Below are 19,850 nucleotides of genomic sequence, written 5' to 3'. Positions count from 1 at the left end.
ACGTCTGTGGAACTTGTTCAGCTTATGTCTCAGTTGTTGAATCTTGTTATGTTCTTACAAATATTTACACATGTTAAGTTTGCTGAAAATAAATGCAGTTAATAGTGAGAGGACGTTTCTTTTTTTGCTGCATTTAGAAACAAACTCGGTTTACCCTTTTATCTGTGGATTAATTGTCGGAGTACAGGACCATTTCTGGTAAAATAACAACCCAATGTTTATATGCCAGGACAAATTAGCTAGCAACAGCAAGCTAGCTAGCTAAATTGCCATAAATGTTTAATGCTTTTCGACCTGTCCCCCAACTAATATTACTTTGACATTTCAACCAGCGTGTCCTGATCGCGTCTGGTGAGGGTGGACAAAATCAAAATGCTCGCGATGGCGCACGCAGATGCAAGTGCGCTCGAGTGGTGTGGTCAGCATGTTAGGTGGCTCGAGAGCCTAAATCACAAAACTGACTTCACATGATGGTGGTTTCGTCTTTAAGACATGATGGACACATTTACACTCTTTCACACCCAATTGACAGCATGATCCAAAAGAGGAAGGAAATCCCCCTGTACTCACAGGAATGCATTCATTAAATGGAATCACTTAAAGATTTACTGGGCGTGTTGTGTGCTGTATGTCATTCTCCTCATTAACCGTGAAATATGGAATTGTTGAATGGAAATGTTTGTCAATGATGTCACTTATGACAATTTTCTGACATTGTCTGTAATTATGAAATGTTGACAAGTGCACACTTTACGACTTTGAAATCATACTTAACTTTACACATGAATAGAAACAAATTCGAATGAGTTATCTTACAACGTAATCCTTTCACAGTCAACCACTCCTCCCACAATGTCTGTGCAATTCATTTTTTTATTACCATTTCAGCATCAAAAGCAATGAATCTGCTTCATCTTGTCCATGTTCCCTTGTTAACCTTTCCCTGTCAAAATATCTTCAATTCGTTTAGTTTCACTAACACTTTTTTCATATATTTTGTTAAGTGTTGACTATGCTTGTGTGCACTGTTTCCTTGTTCTATATGCAGCATGTTGTTAGTGTTGGTGAGTGTTTGGGCTGGGTAATATTTGCTCTGGGATACATTACCGTTAATTGAGGTATTGCAGCTGTCAAAGTAATTACATGCTCGTGTTTGTAACTTGGCAGGGGGAAGGTCTGTGTGACCACAAGCTTTTGGAGGTTTTTTATGTTTCGACCCTAATTGCCAATGTAGAAATGCGAACTCGAAGAAAAGAAAAGCTGGCACGTAGGCGGCAGGAACCAATAACACTGTTTTGGACATGTAAGTACTATGGTCAGACAGGAGGCGTAGGGACTTGGATTCCTATAGTTCTTTAAGAGCCGTGCTCTGTGACTAACTTGAAGTTGGGACTAGTTATTTCTCATGAAGGCTGTCTAGACTCTGTCTACATATTACACATATAAATAATGATTATAGTATTTTAGATTTAGTCAAAGTTTGTACATTATTTTCTCTGCCTTGAGTGGTTCCCCTTACACTTCTGTATTCCTTTAGGGGTGTGACCATGTTCCTTGACATTTCCTCTGTTTTGGCAGAAGAGTCCTTTTCCAGTTTAAAAGAGGAAATCTAGGATTCAAACAACAACGAAGTGGTCACACCACAGGTAAGGGATGGGACTTGAGAAATGTAACCACTCTCAATTTTGACTAAAAACAGTTGACGGCCATGTGTAATCTATCAGTTTTTTTTATGTGCGTCAAAAGATGAAGTAAGTTTAACTTATGGAGGAAAAAATGGATGTGCAATTCTCTCTCCCTACATTTCTTCAGTCGCTGTTGCCTGAATCACACTATAGGGCCAAGCCTAGCTATACTAGGTTGGCCTGGTTATGCATCCATCAAAGTGGCTGGAACTGTGCTGTAAAGGAAAATGTGAAAACAAAATATCTGACCCCACACAGTACGGGTTGACACTATAGTGTGAACACGGGTGGCCGGTGGCACCTTAATTGCGGAGGACCGGCTCATAGTAATGGCTGGAACGGAATAAATGGAATGGTATCGAACACATCAAACACATGGTTTCCATGTATTTGATATCATTCCATTAATTCCATTCCAGACATTATGAGCCATCCTCCCCTCAGCAGCCTCCTGTGAGTGTGAATGAGACATGCATAACCAGCCTCCTAGTGTGTTCAGCACACGCTCTCTGTGTTCTGTTTGGTGTGACTGGTCCACTCCACAGGAATCCACTGAGGCGCCTCCGTCTCAAGCTTTTCCAGCTCCGCCCTCAGTTTGTTGAATGCCATGGCGAAATCGCCATTGACGACGACCATCTCAAACAGGTGGCCGTACTGGCTATCCATGGCTTCTGCTGAGCTAATCATATCTTCAAAGTCCTCTTCCTGTGAGAAACAGGAAGTACATGTGTGAATTCTGAGTTCATACATTCAACAGCTGAGTTCTCATCTGTAGGCCAATTGTAGGTCATGCTTTGAAAGGATGGTAATATGGGTATTTCCATCCAAAAACATGACCTTTATCACTCATTGTCAGGGGATCCTGCCTTTAGCTGCAAAGGGGTTTATGTTGAAAACATCACATCACGTGGCCAATAAAGACCAGCATCACATAAGGCAGGGATGGGCGACTTTGATGGCGGTGCGGGCTACATAAAACATAACCCATCATGTGTACCCACATTTCATGAAATTCTACTCATTTTGCCTTGGGGCGGAGAGAAAAATGAGCAGTGTTACAGTTAATTTCCTGCAATTCAACACATTTTGCCATAGGATTGAGACAAATGTTTGCAGTTTTTAATATGATAACTTATGATCAAATGGGCCCTACCTCAGTCGATAATTCAACCATGCTTACTACAAGTTTAGATAGCTGGCCGCTACGCTGACTTACAAATCAGAAGAAAATTAGCTGACATGGGATAATTGACTGACGGCTGATGAACAACCACATTTTTAAATGACATCTAAGTTGTATATTAATTATGCACCCTTGTTTTCAGTACTCCAGCACCCTCCCCTTGCGAGGATGACAAAATAGCCTTTTTCTAAAATGTTTTATGAGATTGGAGAACACATTGGGAGGGACCTTAGACCATTCCTCCATACAGAATCATTCCAGATCCTTGATATCCTTCGTCTGTGCTTATGGACTGTATTTTTCAATTCAAACCACAGGTATTTAATGGGGTTCAAGTCAGGAGACTGAGATGGCCAATGCAAAATGTTGATTTTGTGGTCAATTAACCATTTCTTTGTGGATTATGATGTGTCCTTGGGGTTATTGTCTTGCGGCCAAGTGTCAGCGTCCTGGCAGAAAAATGTAAAATGTCCTACAATATACAGTCTTTTTTGCTCATCTTTATCAAGGATTCCAATCATTTTGGACTCCACTGTATATGCAGCCCACCCCGCAGCCATTTTATTTGTGACCTTTTGGCCACACTTGTAAGTCAGAGGGTCAACCATGTTTAAACTGAGTTATGTGTAACCTCACACCACCTGATGCTGCCATGTTACAAGACCTGGGACACAAACACGTTTGATCATGTGTGTGTATACGACAAGTGAGAACAGAAACATTTTTTTCAGTATTCCCCTCCACCTCAATGATGACGTGTAGGAAAACTACATTGCAGCAAAAACAAACCATTCAACCATTCGTTTCCATTCAAACATACGTAATAAAAATAAAAAAAAAATAAAAATGGGTAAAACATTTATTATGCATTTAAACAATTTGAGCACCATTTATTAATCATTGTAAATGTTAGTAAGCGAGTTATTTACAACGACAACGATTAGGAAAATGATTTAGAAGGATCTATATTAAACATCTTATGATTGATCTTAGGAATTATTAATGCATGTGTGAATAACTAGCTTTCAAAGTAAAGAGAAACCCGTTCATTTACAAATGTAGGAGTAATGATTAATAAATGATGTAAACTATTTATAAATGTCTTATAAATGGTTTGTTACTGAAAGTTATTATAAACTGTTACCAAAAACAGTTTCACCCAGCCTTGGCATTACCGAAAATGTCTTTGTCAGTTTCGTCATATCTTGGGTGGAAATTAATGTAGCTTTCCTCCGGCTAAAACGTAGCTCCTGAATCAATGGTGGCTTCACAAAAACAACACATGGTTTGAACTCAGTTGTGTGTAAGCGCTGTACAGTCTGTGCTATTGAAAAGAGGGAGAAAGAGCCAGGCAGAGGGAGAGAGAGAGACATAATTCAATTAGAGTTAAGCACACAAATTAGGCCCCATGTCACCATTTTCATGATGTGATCATAAGAAGACCAATAAATCTAATAAATCAAATCATTGGCTCCTTGACCTGTCATTTACTGATCTGGGATTGTGATTGGCCTGCTGGCCCGCCACTCACATTAGGCTGCACATCCAGTAGGCACACCTTGTCCTCCCCTATGACCTTGTGCACTGACTCCAGACTGGTCCCGTAGTAGTTCCCTCTGTGCTCCCCATACTCTAAAAACCTGAGACAAAACCGTACAGAAACACTAGTTAAAATTGAGCCAAACAAATATGAACTTAATGGAATACTTTCATACAGTTGAAGTCGGAAGATTACATACACCTTAGCCAAATATATTTAATACAATTCCTGACATTTTATCCTAGTAAAAATGCCCCGTCTTAGGTCAGTTAGGATCACCACTTTATTTTAAGAATGTGAAATGTCAGAATAATAATAAGAGAGAATGATTCATTTCAGCTTTTTATTTCTTTCACATTTCCAGTGGGTCAGAAGTTTACATACACTCAATTAGTATTTGATAGTATTGCCTTTAAATTGTTTAACTTGGGTCAAACGTTTTGGGTAGCCTTCCACAAGCTTCCCACAATAACTTGGGTGAATTTTGGCTCATTCCTCCTGACAGAGCTGGTGTAACTGAGTCAAGTTTGTAGGCCTCCTTGCTTGCACACACTTTTTCAGTTCTGCCTACAAACTTTCTATATGGTTGAGGTCAGGGCTTTGTGATGGCTACTCCAATACCTGGACTTTGTTGTCCTTAAGCCATTTTGCCACAATTTTGGAAGTGTGCTTGGGGTCATTGTCCATTTGGAAGACCCATTTGCGACCAAGTTTTAACTTCCTGACTGATGTCTTGAGATGTTGCTTCAATATATCTACATAATTTCCCGTCCTCATGATGCCATCTATTTTGTGAAGGGCACCAGTCCCTCCTGCAGCAAAGCACTTCCACAACATGATGCTGCCACCCCCGTGTTTCACAGTTGGGATGGTGTTCTTTGGATATTCAAGCCTCCCCCTTTTTCCTCCAAGCATAACAATGGTCATTATGGCCAAACAGTTATATTTTTGTTTCTCCAAAAAGTAAGATATTTGTCTCCATGTGCAATTGCAAACCGTAATCTGGCTGTTATATGGCGGTTTTGGAGCAGTGGCTTCTTCCTTGCTGAGCGGCCTTTCAGGTTATGATGATATAGGACTCGTTTTACTGTGGATATAGATACTTTTGTACCCGTTTCCTCCAGCATCTTCACAACGTCCTTTGCTGTTGTTCTGGGATTGATTTGCACTTTACGCACCAAAGTACGTTCATCCCTAGGAGACAGAACGGGTCTCCTTCCTGAGTGGTTGGAAGCTGCGTCGTCCCTGGTGTTTATACTTGCGTACTATTGTTTGTACAGATGAACGCGGTACCTGGAAATTGCTCCCAAGGATGAACCAGACTTGTGAAGGTCTACAAAAAAATATGAGGTCTTGGCTGATTTCTTTGATTTTCCCATGATGTCAAGCAAAGAGGCACTGAGTTTGAAGGTAGGCCTTGAAATACATCCCCAGATACACCTCCAATTGACTCTTGACTCTAAATTATGTCAAGTAGCCTATCAGAAGCTTCTAAAGCATTGACATAATTTTCTGGAATATTCCAAGCTGTTTAAAGGCACAGTCAACTTCGTGTATGTAAACTTCTGACCCACTGGAATTGTGATACAGTGAATTCTAAGTGAAATAATCTGTCAGTTAACAATAGTTGGAAAAATGACTTGTGTCATGCACAAAGTAGATGTCCTAAAAGACTTGCCAAAACTATAGTTTGTTAACAAGAAATGTGTGGAGTGGTTGAAAAATTAGTTTTAATGACTCCAACCTAACTGTATGTAAACTTCTGGCTTCAAATGTACATGCTAAACAGAGGACACTTACATGGGGAATTGATCCAAAATGCTAATGTCCTTCTTTGTTCGTAGACAGCTTTCAAAATAAACCAAATATGCAAAATCGCTGAACTATCCCTTTAACTATTGGAATTTTCTTTAATAACATGTCATTCCCAATTAAGAAAAAAATCCCAAATTCTCGTTCCCTGTCGCTTGCTACCAGTTTTGGTTGTATATATGCCTTATACTTGCCTACATTGATGTCTTTGCATTAAAATACAAATAAAAGAAGGATGAGAAAAATGGGAATCCATCCCAGGGCATTATTGGAATGCCACGTCACCTCCTTTCTTCATCTCCTGTCCTGGTTCAGCATTAGAGATAGTAAATGCCATGAAAACATCGGAATATCAGGTTCACTAGTTCTCTTTGAGCAATGGCCTAAACTTACCAAAAGGCAAGCATGCAAGGCATGTGTGCGATTTATTTTAGAATGCGTTGTTTTGAATTATAATAACCTAACCGAAATAAGGTGGGCGGGATGTCCGCTTTGACGCATCCCTCAATTAGAACATGTCTCTATTTTTGCATTTTTATCGCTATACAAATGATGAAGGTAGGTAAGGGTTGAGTGTCACGGCTGTTGAAGGTTGAAGACCAAGGTGCAGCGTGGTGGGCGTACAATTTCTTTATTTTAAGCAAAATGACGCCAAACAAAACAATAAACACTACAAAAACAAACCGTGAAGATCACAAGCAAAGTGCTCTAAACAGAGACAACCTCCCACACACACAGGTGGGAAAAGGGTACCTAAGCATGGTTCCCAATCAGAGACAACGATAGACAGCTGTCCCTGATTGAGAACCATACCCGGCCAAACACAAAGAAATAGAAAACATAGAACACAAAACATAGAATGCCCAAAACAGAAACATAAAAAGGATCTAAGGTCAGGGCTGAGGCTTTACCATAAATGCTAAATTAGAACAATTCATCCACTTGAGGAAACACAACATTGCTACCTGCAAAGATGATTGGAGATTTTGACTATCCTGCTAGCATACGGTCATTGCTCTGCCTGTCCCATCCACCTCACTCTGCTTGCTCTGCCAACCTGCTTCTGGTGAGTTTTTCATTTAAGAGTCCTGACTGTTCCAAATATCTTAGAATGTTTGCGTTTCAGCTGATCTCCCTTGTTGCATATTAAATGGGAACCACCTGCTTGTTTATTTGTTCAATGACTAGATGCCTGGATGTGTCTTATCCAAGGCTCTAGTGAAATGGAATGCCAACAAATGAAATGCTTGTGTGGTAGCACTGCACTCAACATGCAAATATGCATGTTAACACCTTACTCAAAAGGGTATAACTGGGGCCTCCCGAGTGGCGCGTAGGTCTCGGGCACTGCATCACAGTGCTAGAGGCATCCCTACAGATCCGGGTTCAACCCTGGGCCCAGCGTTGTCCGGGTTAGGGAAGGATTTGGCCAGCTGGGATGCTCTAGTGACTCCTTGTGGCAGCCGGGCACATTCACAGCTGTACAGTGTTTCCTCCGACACATCGGTGCGGCTGGCTTCCGGGTTAAGCGAGCAGTGTGTCAAGAAGCAGCGCGGCTTACGGAGTCGTGTTTTCAGAGGACGTATCGCTCACGACCTTTGCCTCTCCCATGTCCATATGGGAGTTTCAGTGATAAGACTAACTACCAATTGGATATCATGAGATTGGGGAGAAAAAAAAGGGGTAAAAAGTACCACCATTTTTTATTGAAAAAGGGTATGACTTATTAACAATATACTAATGTAGTAACTGCCTTTAACCATATGGTGATCACTGCCTAATGAACAGCATAATCAGTAAAGGTCACTGGCTACTTTCACTCCCATCAAGAAATACGTACTTGTGGTTGACGATGTCCATTTCAAACGTCTGCCTTGAGACAAAGTGGTACTCTACCCCATCTTTCTCCTGCTTCCTCTTCTCTCTGGTGGTGTCTAAAAAGGGAGTCATTTGTCATTTACATTGTGGAGTAATGTTGTGAAAAAAGCATCACCGTGGGGAAGAAATAGAGCGGAATTTAAAATACCCTAATTACAGTTCTAGAATCAGCTCGCCATACCCCAATTCACCGTGACCATTAGGAGAGCAAAAACAACCCTGACCCTAGATCCTGGCCTTAGGAGCAGTAGAGTGAAACATGGTTTAGGATCCAGAGTTTTTACAGATCAAAAAGGTCAGGAAAACTTCTGGGCCCTAACGTGGTTTAATAAATCCCCACTAGAGTTGATGTCCACGCCTGCAGTGGAAAGTGGCAGACCAGGAGACATCTCAAAAATCTGTCTTTTCACAAAAACGTCTGTAGAGCCCCCATTGGGCTACAAACTCATATGACCCCTCTATGGGACTCTCACGAACACGATGGTGTTCTCTGTTTTGCTCTACGACCCCCACAAGCATCATGGGACTCATCTGTCGGTACTGCCGGTCTACCAACTTCTGTCTGTAGCGTACGAAAAGTTTGGGCTACACAGTAATATGACCCCACCAGCGAAAGTTGAGACTCTCACGAACACATACAGTACCAGTCTAAAGTTTACACTAACCTATTAATTCAAGGGTTTTTATTTATTTTACTACATTTTAGAATAATAGTGAAGACATTAAAACTATGAAATTACACATATGGAATAATGTACTAAGCAAAAAAGTGAATTTTAGATTTCAGATTCTTCAAAGTAGCCACCCTTTGTTTCAGGACAGCTTTGCACACTCCTGGCATTCTCTCAACCAGCTTCACCTGCAATGCTTTCCAACAGTCTTGTTGGTCAAATAGCCCTTACACAGCCTGGAGGTGTGTTTTGCGTCATTGTCCTGTTGAAAAACAAACGGTAGTGGGACTAAGCACAAACCAGATGGGATGGTGTATCGCTGCAGAATGCTGTGGTAGCCATGCTGGTTAAATGTGCCTGGAATTCAAAATAAATCACTGACTGTGTCACCAGCATAGCACCCCCACACCGTCACACCTCCTCCTCCATGCTTCACAGTGGGAACTACACTGAGATCATCCGTTCACCTACTCTGCGTCTCACCAAAGGACAGCTATCCACCGGTCTAATGTTCATTGCTCGTGTTCCTTGGCCCAAGCAAGTCTCTTCTTATTGGTGTCCTTTAGTAGTGGTTTGTTTGCAGAAATTCAACCATGAAGGCCTGATTCATGCAGTTCTCTGAACAGTTGATGTTGACATGTGTCTGTTACTTGAACTCTGTGAAGCATTTATTTGGACTGCAATCGGAGTTGCAGTTAATTCTAATGAACCTATCCTCTGCAGCAGAGGTAACTCTGGGTCTTCCTTTTGTATGTCGGTCCTCATGAGAGATCATCATAGCGCTTGATGGTTTTTGCGACTGCACTTGAAGAACCAGATTGACTGAACTTCATGTCTTAAAGTAATGATGGACTGTCATTTCTCTTTGCTGATTTGAGATGTTCTTGCCATAATATGCACTTGGTCTTTTACCAAATAGGGCTATCTTCTGTATACCACACCTACAATACCTTGTCACAACACAACTGATTGGCTCAAACGCATTAAGGAGGAAATAAATTCCACTAATTAACTTTTAACAAGGCACACCTGTTAATTGAAATGCATTCCAGGTAACTACCTGGTGTAGCTGGTTGAGAGAATGCCAAAAGTGTGCAAAGCTGTCATCAAGGCAAAGGGTTGCTACTTTGAAGAATCTCAAACATAAAAAATATTTTGATTTGTTTAACACTTTTTTGGTTACAACATGATTCCATCTGTTATTTCATAGCTTTGATGTCTTCACTAGATTCTACAATGTAGAAAATAGTAAAAATAAAGAAAAACCCTTGAATGAGTAGGTGTGTGCAATCTTTTGACTGGTACTGTACATGTCAGCTGTTTTGCTCTAGGACGCCAACATGACTCACAAGACTCGTCTGAAGGTAGCCCAGTACCAGTTAATGGAAATTAATGGAAGTACAGTATATGGAAATAGTTTAGTTCCAGAAAAAGGTGTTAAATATGGGTAAAAAAACATAATAATTTCCTGCTCTTTCTTATATCGCTCAGATATAGAGTTGGACAGACACTTCAAAACAAAATTCCTTTTGACTATCTGTTTTGTCATGTATGAATGTTATTCAATGCGTTTCTATGGGCTAATAGCAATAAAGTCAAGTTCAATAAAATAAAAATGTGATATTTCTTTATGCCTACAGAGGTCCAAAAATTCTAAATCAAACAGCAACATGATGCACAATATGATCATCTTAAAATAATTCCATATGTTAGCTTAGTATAACACCTCCCCCCAAATCCAAAAGGCTCAGATTTTTAGGTGTTTTAACTCACGTGGAACAGTGACACCATAGTGGTCAGGGTCAGAGAGCAGGAGTCTCCTCTTCATCTCACTCAGCCCAACTCCACTGGGACCTAAAGGGTTAACCACAACACATTAAAGGTGAGCAGCTTCATTGGGCCATAATAAAGTGTTAATTACCACAACACATTATATCAACAGCACTTAATAACAACAGTCAGCATAATCTGTACAAAAACGCTCTCACCTTTCATATTGTCAACCTGCACTTTTCTTCCACAATACCACCCTCCTTTCATTCACATAAAAACATCAGAATGAACAACCCTCGAGATGAAATAAGTCCCTTATCCTAGTGATACAGCTGTGATTCAAATCATTGAGAGGATAAGTGTGTGTGTGTGTGTGTGTGTGTGTGTGTGTGTGTGTGTGTGTGTGTGTGTGCGCCTGCGTGCGTGAAAAAGATAGGTTGATGCTATTTTGATTTTAGAGTGTGACTATACTGCTCCAAAGACCCTGCTTCTCTATCCAGGTGGTTCAGTATCTGTCCACAGATGCTCTGGAAAAGCAATATCGCCCGATCTAGATGAACTGATGCGATTCCATCAATGACTCCACATAATGTCAATGTCATGGCACGTCTTTGGACAGGATTACATACACGCACATGCAGCATCTGGGAACATCTTTAGGGATCTGGGTTGCGCTCAGGAAAGTAGTAGAGTGCAACGTACTGAGCATTTCTGTCACAGATCCCCCAGGTACTGCTGCTCATTCTGTTCACCAGTTCCAGAGGTCGACATCACCAGCCTTCTAGGCTGCACTGAACTGTGTCATTACGCACACCTGGTTCCAATTCCTCACGGATTGTGTTTGTATGAATGTGCCCTTTGTTCCCCCATAGGGCTGTCGATTATTGTTCCCATGTCTGTTTGTCGTGTGAGTATCTATGCGTTGTCTCTGCTTGTGTTGTGTGTTTTTTGCATTTTGAATTACGGGTCTAGTCCTGTGTTGTTCTATGAGGTTTACCTTCGCTCTTTTGTTTGGGTACATCCCAGTATTTTGTATATGTGTTTGTTTTGGGTGTATTAAAAACCCAGATGATGGATTCCTGCGCCTGTCTCCAAATCCTTTATACCAGTGTGACAATTTCAGATAGAAATGCCATGAATTTACAGTAGCTGGAATGATAACCTACCTCAACAATGTCAGAGAGGCATGACTGTTTTATGTAACGTATTTCTATCTGATAGTTCCACAACGCTGTGCTCTACTGAACATTGCAGATAGAAAAACCATGAATAAAGCTGACATGATTTCTTACTGTACATGTTTGAGAGGCATGTCTTGTTCTATGTAAATATTTACATCTCAGCTCTCCACAACACTGTGCCCTACTGAATGCTACCCAAGTCACCGAGTGGTGTCTCAAAGTAAGATTCCAGAAATACATGCCATCTCGATCACCCGTTGCATGACTTCAGCACACGCAGTCTTAAGTTTGCAGATCAGTTTAAGGTTTTTATTATGCTTTTCACAACCGCTTAAAAAGGTGGTGGAACAACGAGCATGGAAAATATATTTTACTCCTCCCTCACATATCTGATTCATAGTAAGATGATCTTGTCTGTTATGAAAAACTATAGCACCAAGCAATGAGGGAACTATATTATTTGGTCCAGGTTCCCCGGGTGGGAGGAGTTTGCACCAGGTGCATTCATTTGCAAAGGATGCTCCTCCCTCAACACTTTGCCCGTTCACATCATGGGCCATAGACCGGAGCATCGAGGTTCAGCTTAATCGAACGCTGCCATTTACTTTGGAAGCTAGAAAGATTGAGAAAGTGAGAGCATGCTTGTGTATGCACGTGTGCATGTATCTGCTCATAAATATCTAAATGAAACAAATGGCAAAACGTCCACCTAATTAGCAAATCTGATCCATCAATAAATGTGTCACTTGTGGATTAGTGCCCAGGCAAGGTCTCCCCACTCATAAGAGATATATATGGCTCATTTATCTCCCTCCCCAATGATGACTTCTGGTAATGGTGGATGGAGACTACATGACATCAAACGGAAACCGGCGGTGGAGTTGGTCCAACTCAATTACAGGGTGAAATTGGATTAATTTTTTAAAAATTTTCTTTACATCCCTTACTGTATGTCTGGATGATGAGCTTGCCTGTCATTATCTGTGATCCTATTCACAGTGCAGCCCAGACCTGGGTTCAAATAGCATTTGTTTTCTTACAGAAACTGAGCTCGATTGAGCTTGTCTGGCACAATGGAACCAATGGAATAGTCCCAAAAGTGGCGCTCCAGACAGGCTCAAAGTAAATTATTCTGTAGGTGACGCAAAATAATATTCCCTCTTCAGTTACAACCAGAGGTTGCCAATAGAGATTACATTACCAAGAGCTCTCAGCAAAGCCTATGTCTGAACCCCATAGAGAGAGACATAGTAAAAGATACATACACCAGACTAGATTCCTTGGCCATAGGAAAGTCCTGAAGGTGAGTTCCAAATATAATCTGTCTGAGAATATTTACATTAGTATGAAAGGAGAGAATTGGAGTGCTTTCTGACAAAGACCATGCATTTGGTTGCCTAGATTTTATTGATCGAGTCATTAAATAGACATTAAATAAACATCTGATCAGAGCCAGAAGTATATATATATATATATATATATATGAGTGTAATTTAAGAATGATGACAGCCATAGATCAGACAGGAAACAGTTATCCCACCAAGATTATGGCAAGGCCGATGCGAGACTAAAACCCAAGGATGACCGTAAAGGCATTCTAAATAAGTGAAAACATTAAGTAACGTTCCTCAACATTTCCTTATGGTTAACATTTGACATTATGTTAAAAAATATATACAGTGCCTTGCGAAAGTATTCGGCCCCCTTGAACTTTGCGACCTTTTGCCACATTTCAGGCTTCAAACATAAAGATATAAAACTGTATTTTTTTGGGAAGAATCAACAACAAGTGGGACACAATCATGAGGTGGAACGACATTTATTGGATATTTCAAACTTTTTTAACAAATCAAAAACAGAAAAATTGGGCGTGCAAAATTATTCTGCCCCCTTAAGTTAATACTTTGTAGCGCCACCTTTTGCTGCGATTACAGCTTTAAGTCGCTTGGGGTATGTCTCTATCAGTTTTGCACATCGAGAGACTGACATTTTTTCCCCTTCCTCCTTGCAAAACAGCTCGAGCTCAGTGAGGTTGGATGGAGAGCATTTGTGAACAGCAGTTTTCAGTTCTTTCCACAGATTCTCGATTGGATTCAGGTCTGGACTTTGACTTGGCCATTCTAACACCTGGATATGTTTATTTTTGAACCATTCCATTGTAGATTTTGCTTTATGTTTTGGATCATTGTCTTGTTGGAAGACAAATCTCCGTCCCAGTCTCAGGTCTTTTGTAGACTCCATCAGGTTTTCTTCCAGAATGGTCCTGTATTTGGCTCCATCCATCTTCCCATCAATTTTAACCATCTTCCCTGTCCCTGCTGAAGAAAAGCAGGCCCAAACCATGATGCTGCCACCACCATGTTTGACAGTGGGGATGGTGTGTTCAGGGTGAAGAGCTGTGTTGCTTTTACGCCAAACATAACGTTTTGCATTGTTGCCAAAAAGTTCAATTTTGGTTTCATCTGACCAGAGCACCTTTTTCCACATGTTTGGTGTGTCTCCCAGGTGGCTTGTGGCAAACTTTAAACAACACTTTTTATGGATATCTTTAAGAAATGGCTTTCTTCTTGCCACTCTTCCATAAAGGCCAGATTTGTGCAATATACGACTGATTGTTGTCCTATGGACAGAGTCTCCCACCTCAGCTGTAGATCTCTGCAGTTCATCCAGAGTGATCATGGGCCTCTTGGCTGCATCTCTGATAAGTCTTATCCTTGTATGAGCTGAAAGTTTAGAGGGACGGCCAGGTCTTGGTAGATTTGCAGTGGTCTGATACTCCTTCCATTTCAATATTATCGCTTGCACAGTGCTCCTTGGGATGTTTAAAGCTTGGGAAATCTTTTTGTATCCAAATCCGGCTTTAAACTTCTTCACAACAGTATCTCGGACCTGCCTGGTGTGTTCCTTGTTCTTCATGATGCTCTCTGCGCTTTTAACGGACCTCTGAGACTATCACAGTGCAGGTGCATTTATACGGAGACTTGATTACACACAGGTGGATTGTATTTATCATCATTAGTCATTTAGGTCAACATTGGATCATTCAGAGATCCTCACTGAACTTCTGGAGAGAGTTTGCTGCACTGAAAGTAAAGGGGCTGAATAATTTTGCACGCCCAATTTTTCAGTTTTTGATTTGTTAAAAAAGTTTGAAATATCCAATAAATGTCGTTCCACTTCATGATTGTGTCCCACTTGTTGTTGATTCTTCACAAAAAAATACAGTTTTATATCTTTATGTTTGAAGCCTGAAATGTGGCAAAAGGTCGCAAAGTTCAAGGGGGCCGAATACTTTCGCAAGGCACTGTATTTAAAAATGTTTTAACTTCTTGGTACTTGGTCTGGATTGCTTAGCTACACCAACACATTTAGCAAACTTAGCACTCTCCAAATTTGGAGAGTTGCCATGTTGTTACACAGAACCAGCAACCCATTCTTTAGACCAGGGTTTTCAAACATACAGCCTGGCCCGCGAGTTTTAACAAAAAAATATCTATATATATGTGACTACACGTTTTTGGCAGAAATGCCTTCTGGAACACGTGAGCTTTCATGTGTCGTATTAACAAACTTGTATGCCATCTGTAAATACAAATACAATTCTTAAATTACGAGCCTAGTTGGTTTAGCCACGGAAAAAGGAAGAAACATTACCCCTAGCCATGAGCTACAACATGAGCTGGTCAGTATGTGCAGGTAATCATTTGTAGTGCTGATTTTCTTAAAGATATCACATAGTAGAACTGCATAAGTGTTGCTCTCCACTTTCTGGAGGAACAAGTTTTTAAATCAATGGAATTAGAGTATGATAGCTAGGAGATGGAGAAAATTCTGCTATTTGATTGCAAATATGCAGATGGAGTCGAAAAGAGAACACACAGAAGGCTGTTGTATAAAACGCCTGTTTACAGATTACATATTCAAACTATGGGCAACCATGGCATCTGTGACAGAGAGGGAGAAGCGTCCATCCATGTATACAGGTAAGATAGTCTAGCTAGCTACATTTTCAGATATTATACATTTATAATTTGGTCAGAAAATGGTCAGAGTGAGCTGTTCTCTCATTTGTGCCTGGAAATAGCTAGCAAGCTATCCAACCTTAGCCAGTTAGCTTGGGTAACTGCTGTTGTTAGGTCAGAATGCTCAGATCAACTCTACTCCTTGGTCAGAGCATTCAGTGTGCGCTCTGAACGCTCCAAGAGTGTTACGTCTACTCCATTACTAACACCTGGCAATCAATCATTACGCACACCTGCACACCATCCATTACCTCACTTATTAACTCCCCTATATCTGGCTCTCCCTTAGGTTCTTTCCCCAGTCAGTATTGTTCCTTTGTTTATGTGTAGACGATACCGTTATGTTGTCTCATTCCATGTTTGTTGTTTTATTAAACGTTGCACCCGCTTCTCGACTCTCAGCGTCTCCGTTACAGAATACTAACTCCAACAATGGAAGCAGCAGGAAAACAGAATATCTACCAGACGGTCGACGAGCAGGGATACCTTCTAAGTCAACAGCATGACCAGCTGGCACAACTGGGGATGGCTATGGAAGAGGTTCTTCGCAGTGTGCAATGTCTCAAACACACCCGGGAGGCGTTGCTGTCAACTAGCGGAGGATACTCAGTCGAAACAGCACAAAAGCCCATTCAGCAACCCTCTCAGGTCAGCAATGCCTGTTTGTCTCTCCCGGATAAATATGACAGCACCCCATGTAAATGCTGTGGCTTCCTACTTCAGTGCTCCCTCTTTTTTACGCACCAGATGGGAGCCCCCACCATGAGAGGTCCAATTGGAATGGGCCACGGCCGTCTGGGAGAGAGGAGAGGAGGAGCTAGATTCATATGAGGGGTTCATGACTCTGTTCAAATGCATCTTCGATCATCCCCCAGAGGGCAGAGAGGGTGGTGAGCACCTACTCCAATTATGGCTGGGACTAGACAGCTGCCGAGTACACACTCACCTTCCGTACAGTAGCAGAATCCAGTGGATGGAACGAGAGGTCTGCGCGAGGAGGTCCAGAGGGAACTGGCCAGTCAAGATGACAACCTCTCCTTGAATGCACTCATTGTGATGGCCATCCATCTGGATAACCTACTTCGGGAGCATCGGTACTCTCATCGCATCTCTCCCTCCCTCAGTGAACACTCAGAGCCGGATCAGAGCCTGAACCCATGGAGGTAGGGCTCACACGCCTCCCCGCAGTGGAGCAACGCAGATGGAGTCAGCTGGGGCTCTGTCTGTATTGTGCTCAAGGAGGGCACCAGCTCCAGCGGTGTACGGCACTTCCTAATCCAGGATCTTCAAGAGCAAAGGGATGTTCACGTGATCTTCCACGTCCTGGGGCAGGAGTGAGTATTCCATCTTCATCACTTTCCACTAAACTCTTTTTGATGTCCATCAGACTAGTTGACTGTTCCTCGTGTACTGTGTCTACAGCGTTACTGGATTCCGGTAACAAGACCCTTGCCTCCTCTCTTAACATCATCTCATACCCGCTCTCCTCTCCTTTCTCGGTTCAAGCCCTCGATAGTCAGCCACTAGGATTCAGAACCATCACACACATCCCCCAACCACTCACCCTGACTGTGGAGCCCATTCATCAGGAGAGCATCCCTTTCTTCATCACCAGTGCACCAGTTCACAAGATCATCCTCGGCCTCCCTTGGCTTCCACGCCTAACCCCACCACCTCATGGTCGAGAATAAGAATCACAGACTGGTCACCCGAATGTCAGAGTACCTGCTTCCCCATCCCATGTGGTTCCATATCGATTGAGAGTCTTGTGGTTGCCCTTCAGCCCAACATCCCGGAGGTATACCAAGAACTGCGGGAGGTATTCTCCAAGACCCACGCCACCTGTCTTACTCATCATCACCCTTGGGACTGTGCCATCGACTTAATGGCAGGTTCTTGCGCTTCCGCGCAGACGCATCTACCCTCTGCTGGTGGCTGAGACCCAGGCCATGGAGGATTAGAGAAGAGAAGCTCTAACAAGGTTTCATCCGCACTTCCACTTCTCCTGCATCGACTGGTTTCTTCTTCGTAGCCAAGAAGGATGGAGGGTTACGTCCATGTATTGATTACAGAGGACTCCATGAAATCACCACGAGGTACCGTTACCCTCTCCCGAACAGCTACAACAGGCCCGGTTCTTTACCAAACTGGACCTGTGGAGTGCATACAATCTCATCCGCATCCGGGAGGGGGGTGAGTGGAAGACTGCAATTAGCACGATGTCTGGCCACTACGAGTACTTGGTGATGCCATTTGGCGTAGCCAAATGCTCCATCAGTGTTCCAGGCATTCATTAATGAGGTGTTCAGGGACATGCTTGGATACCAGGTGGTCATCTATATCAATGACATCCTGGTCTACTCCGGCTACCCTGGATGATCACATCATTCACGTTTGAGCAGTCCTGGAATGCCTCCTGTCGAACCACCTGTTCATCAAGGCTGAAAATTGCCAATTTCATCAGAGGGCTGTCTCCTTCTTAAGCTACCGAATCAGCCCGCAGGGAGTGACGATTGACGACAAGAAGGTAGATGAGGTCAGGTCATGGCCAGTCCCAACCACCATAAAGGGTATACAATGGTTGGGGTTTACCAACTTCTACCGCCATTTCATCAGGAACTTCAGCTCCGTCGCCGCCCCTCTCACCTCTCTCCTCATGGGCTCAAGGTTGGTGTGGAGCCCAGCATTCGACAAGGCCTTCCATCTACTCAAGGGACGTTTCACCTCCACCCCATTGCTCAAACACCCAGATCCCTTGCAGAAAGGAATTACGATGTCAGTGATTGAGAGCTCCTGGTGGTGAAGTTAGCATTAGAGAAGTGAAGACACTGGCTGGAGGGCGCCAAGGAACCATTTGTCATCCTCACCAACCACCGGAACATGGAGTACATACGGACAGCGAGGAGGCTGAATCTGCACCAAGCAAGGTAGGCCCTTTCCTTCACAAGTTTCGACTTCACACTAACCTGCCGCCCAGGTTAAAAAAAACACGAATGCCGATGCCCTGTACCGTCTCTACGATTCGAGAGAGGCTCCTGTCCGGAATACACCCATAATCCCATCCTCCCGAGTCGTAGCTCCTGTGGTCTGGGACGTAGATGTGGACATTCACCAGGCTCTGGAGATGGAGCCCACAACCACTAGTGAGTGGCGCAGGACGTCACTCACTAGGTCAAGTCCTGTTCCGTATGTGCCCAAACCAAATCCCCCTGGAACGCTCCAGCAGGGAAACTCCTTCCCCTTCCTGTGCCTCAGCGTCCTTGGTCCCATCTATCCATTGACTTTGGTACTGATCTCCCCTCTGCCAGTTTTACAATCATTTTGGTGTTTGTGGATAGATTTTCAAAATCCTGTCGTTTAATCCCTCTTTCTGGTCTCCCTACTGCTCTCCAGTTCGCTGGGGCACTATTCCAGCATTATGGCCTTCAGGAGGACATCGTCTCCGACCGCGTCCCCCAATTCACATCACGGGTCTGAAGAGCCTTTATGGAGAAGCTCGGTGTCACGGTTAGCCTCACATCAGGGTATAGCCTCAGTCCAACGGGCAGGTGGAGAGGAGGAACCAGGAGCTTAGGAGGTTCCTGAAGAGTCCCCGGTTTGTGGGGCCATTCAAGGTTTTCAGATTCAGAAAACTTTGTCCTGAGAGGCAATTCATCTTGCAGCAGTCATAAAACATATAACATCTAAAAATATAAAATAATTTGTAAAGGATATTTACAAACAAATAGGCAGGGTAAGTGCAATTTCATAGTGCAAGTGCTAAGTGCAATTAGTCCAACATTTGTTCAGTTGCAGAATTGCATTCGGAATAACAGAGTACTTGGCCCTATTTTTTTTAACCTTAGGTAGTCTTTACCTGCATCCAGAGGGAAGGAGATGGAATTCAGGGTGGAGTGGATGGGAAGAGTCAACCTCTATTTTATTGGCTCACCCCAGGTAGAGAGATGACAGTTCTTGCTGCTGTCCTGACTATCTTTCCCAACCAATATTTCTGTGCAAACTTGATATTCTCAAACCAGCAGGTCAAGCTACTACTTTACATAATGCCCCCAATGAATGATTTATAAAAGAGGACCATGGTGGTTAGATCAATGTTATAAAAGTT

The 19,850-nt window shown here is 42.6% G+C and overlaps 1 protein-coding gene across 1 annotated transcript in view; it reads right to left on the bottom strand.

Annotated features, from left to right (window-relative positions):
• Positions 1-243: 243 nt before the first annotated feature.
• LOC109874504 (MAGUK p55 subfamily member 7-like) overlaps positions 244-19,850 on the bottom strand; it is a 54,687-nt gene continuing 35,080 nt past the window's right edge. The window contains exons 12-16 of the mRNA XM_031809667.1: positions 10,543-10,623; positions 8,061-8,154; positions 4,400-4,508; positions 4,044-4,187; positions 244-2,390 (exon numbers count right to left, since the gene is read on the bottom strand). Coding sequence (XP_031665527.1) covers positions 2,181-2,390; positions 4,044-4,187; positions 4,400-4,508; positions 8,061-8,154; positions 10,543-10,623 — 638 coding nt within the window. The 3' untranslated portion in view covers positions 244-2,180. The remainder of the gene's footprint in view (positions 2,391-4,043; positions 4,188-4,399; positions 4,509-8,060; positions 8,155-10,542; positions 10,624-19,850) is intronic.

This window comes from Oncorhynchus kisutch, linkage group LG30 (genome assembly GCF_002021735.2).
Source record: "Oncorhynchus kisutch isolate 150728-3 linkage group LG30, Okis_V2, whole genome shotgun sequence".
Classification (NCBI taxonomy): Eukaryota; Metazoa; Chordata; class Actinopteri; order Salmoniformes; family Salmonidae; genus Oncorhynchus; species Oncorhynchus kisutch.
Note: the sequence above shows the minus strand (reverse complement) of the source record. Positions and strands in the feature narration are given on the sequence as shown.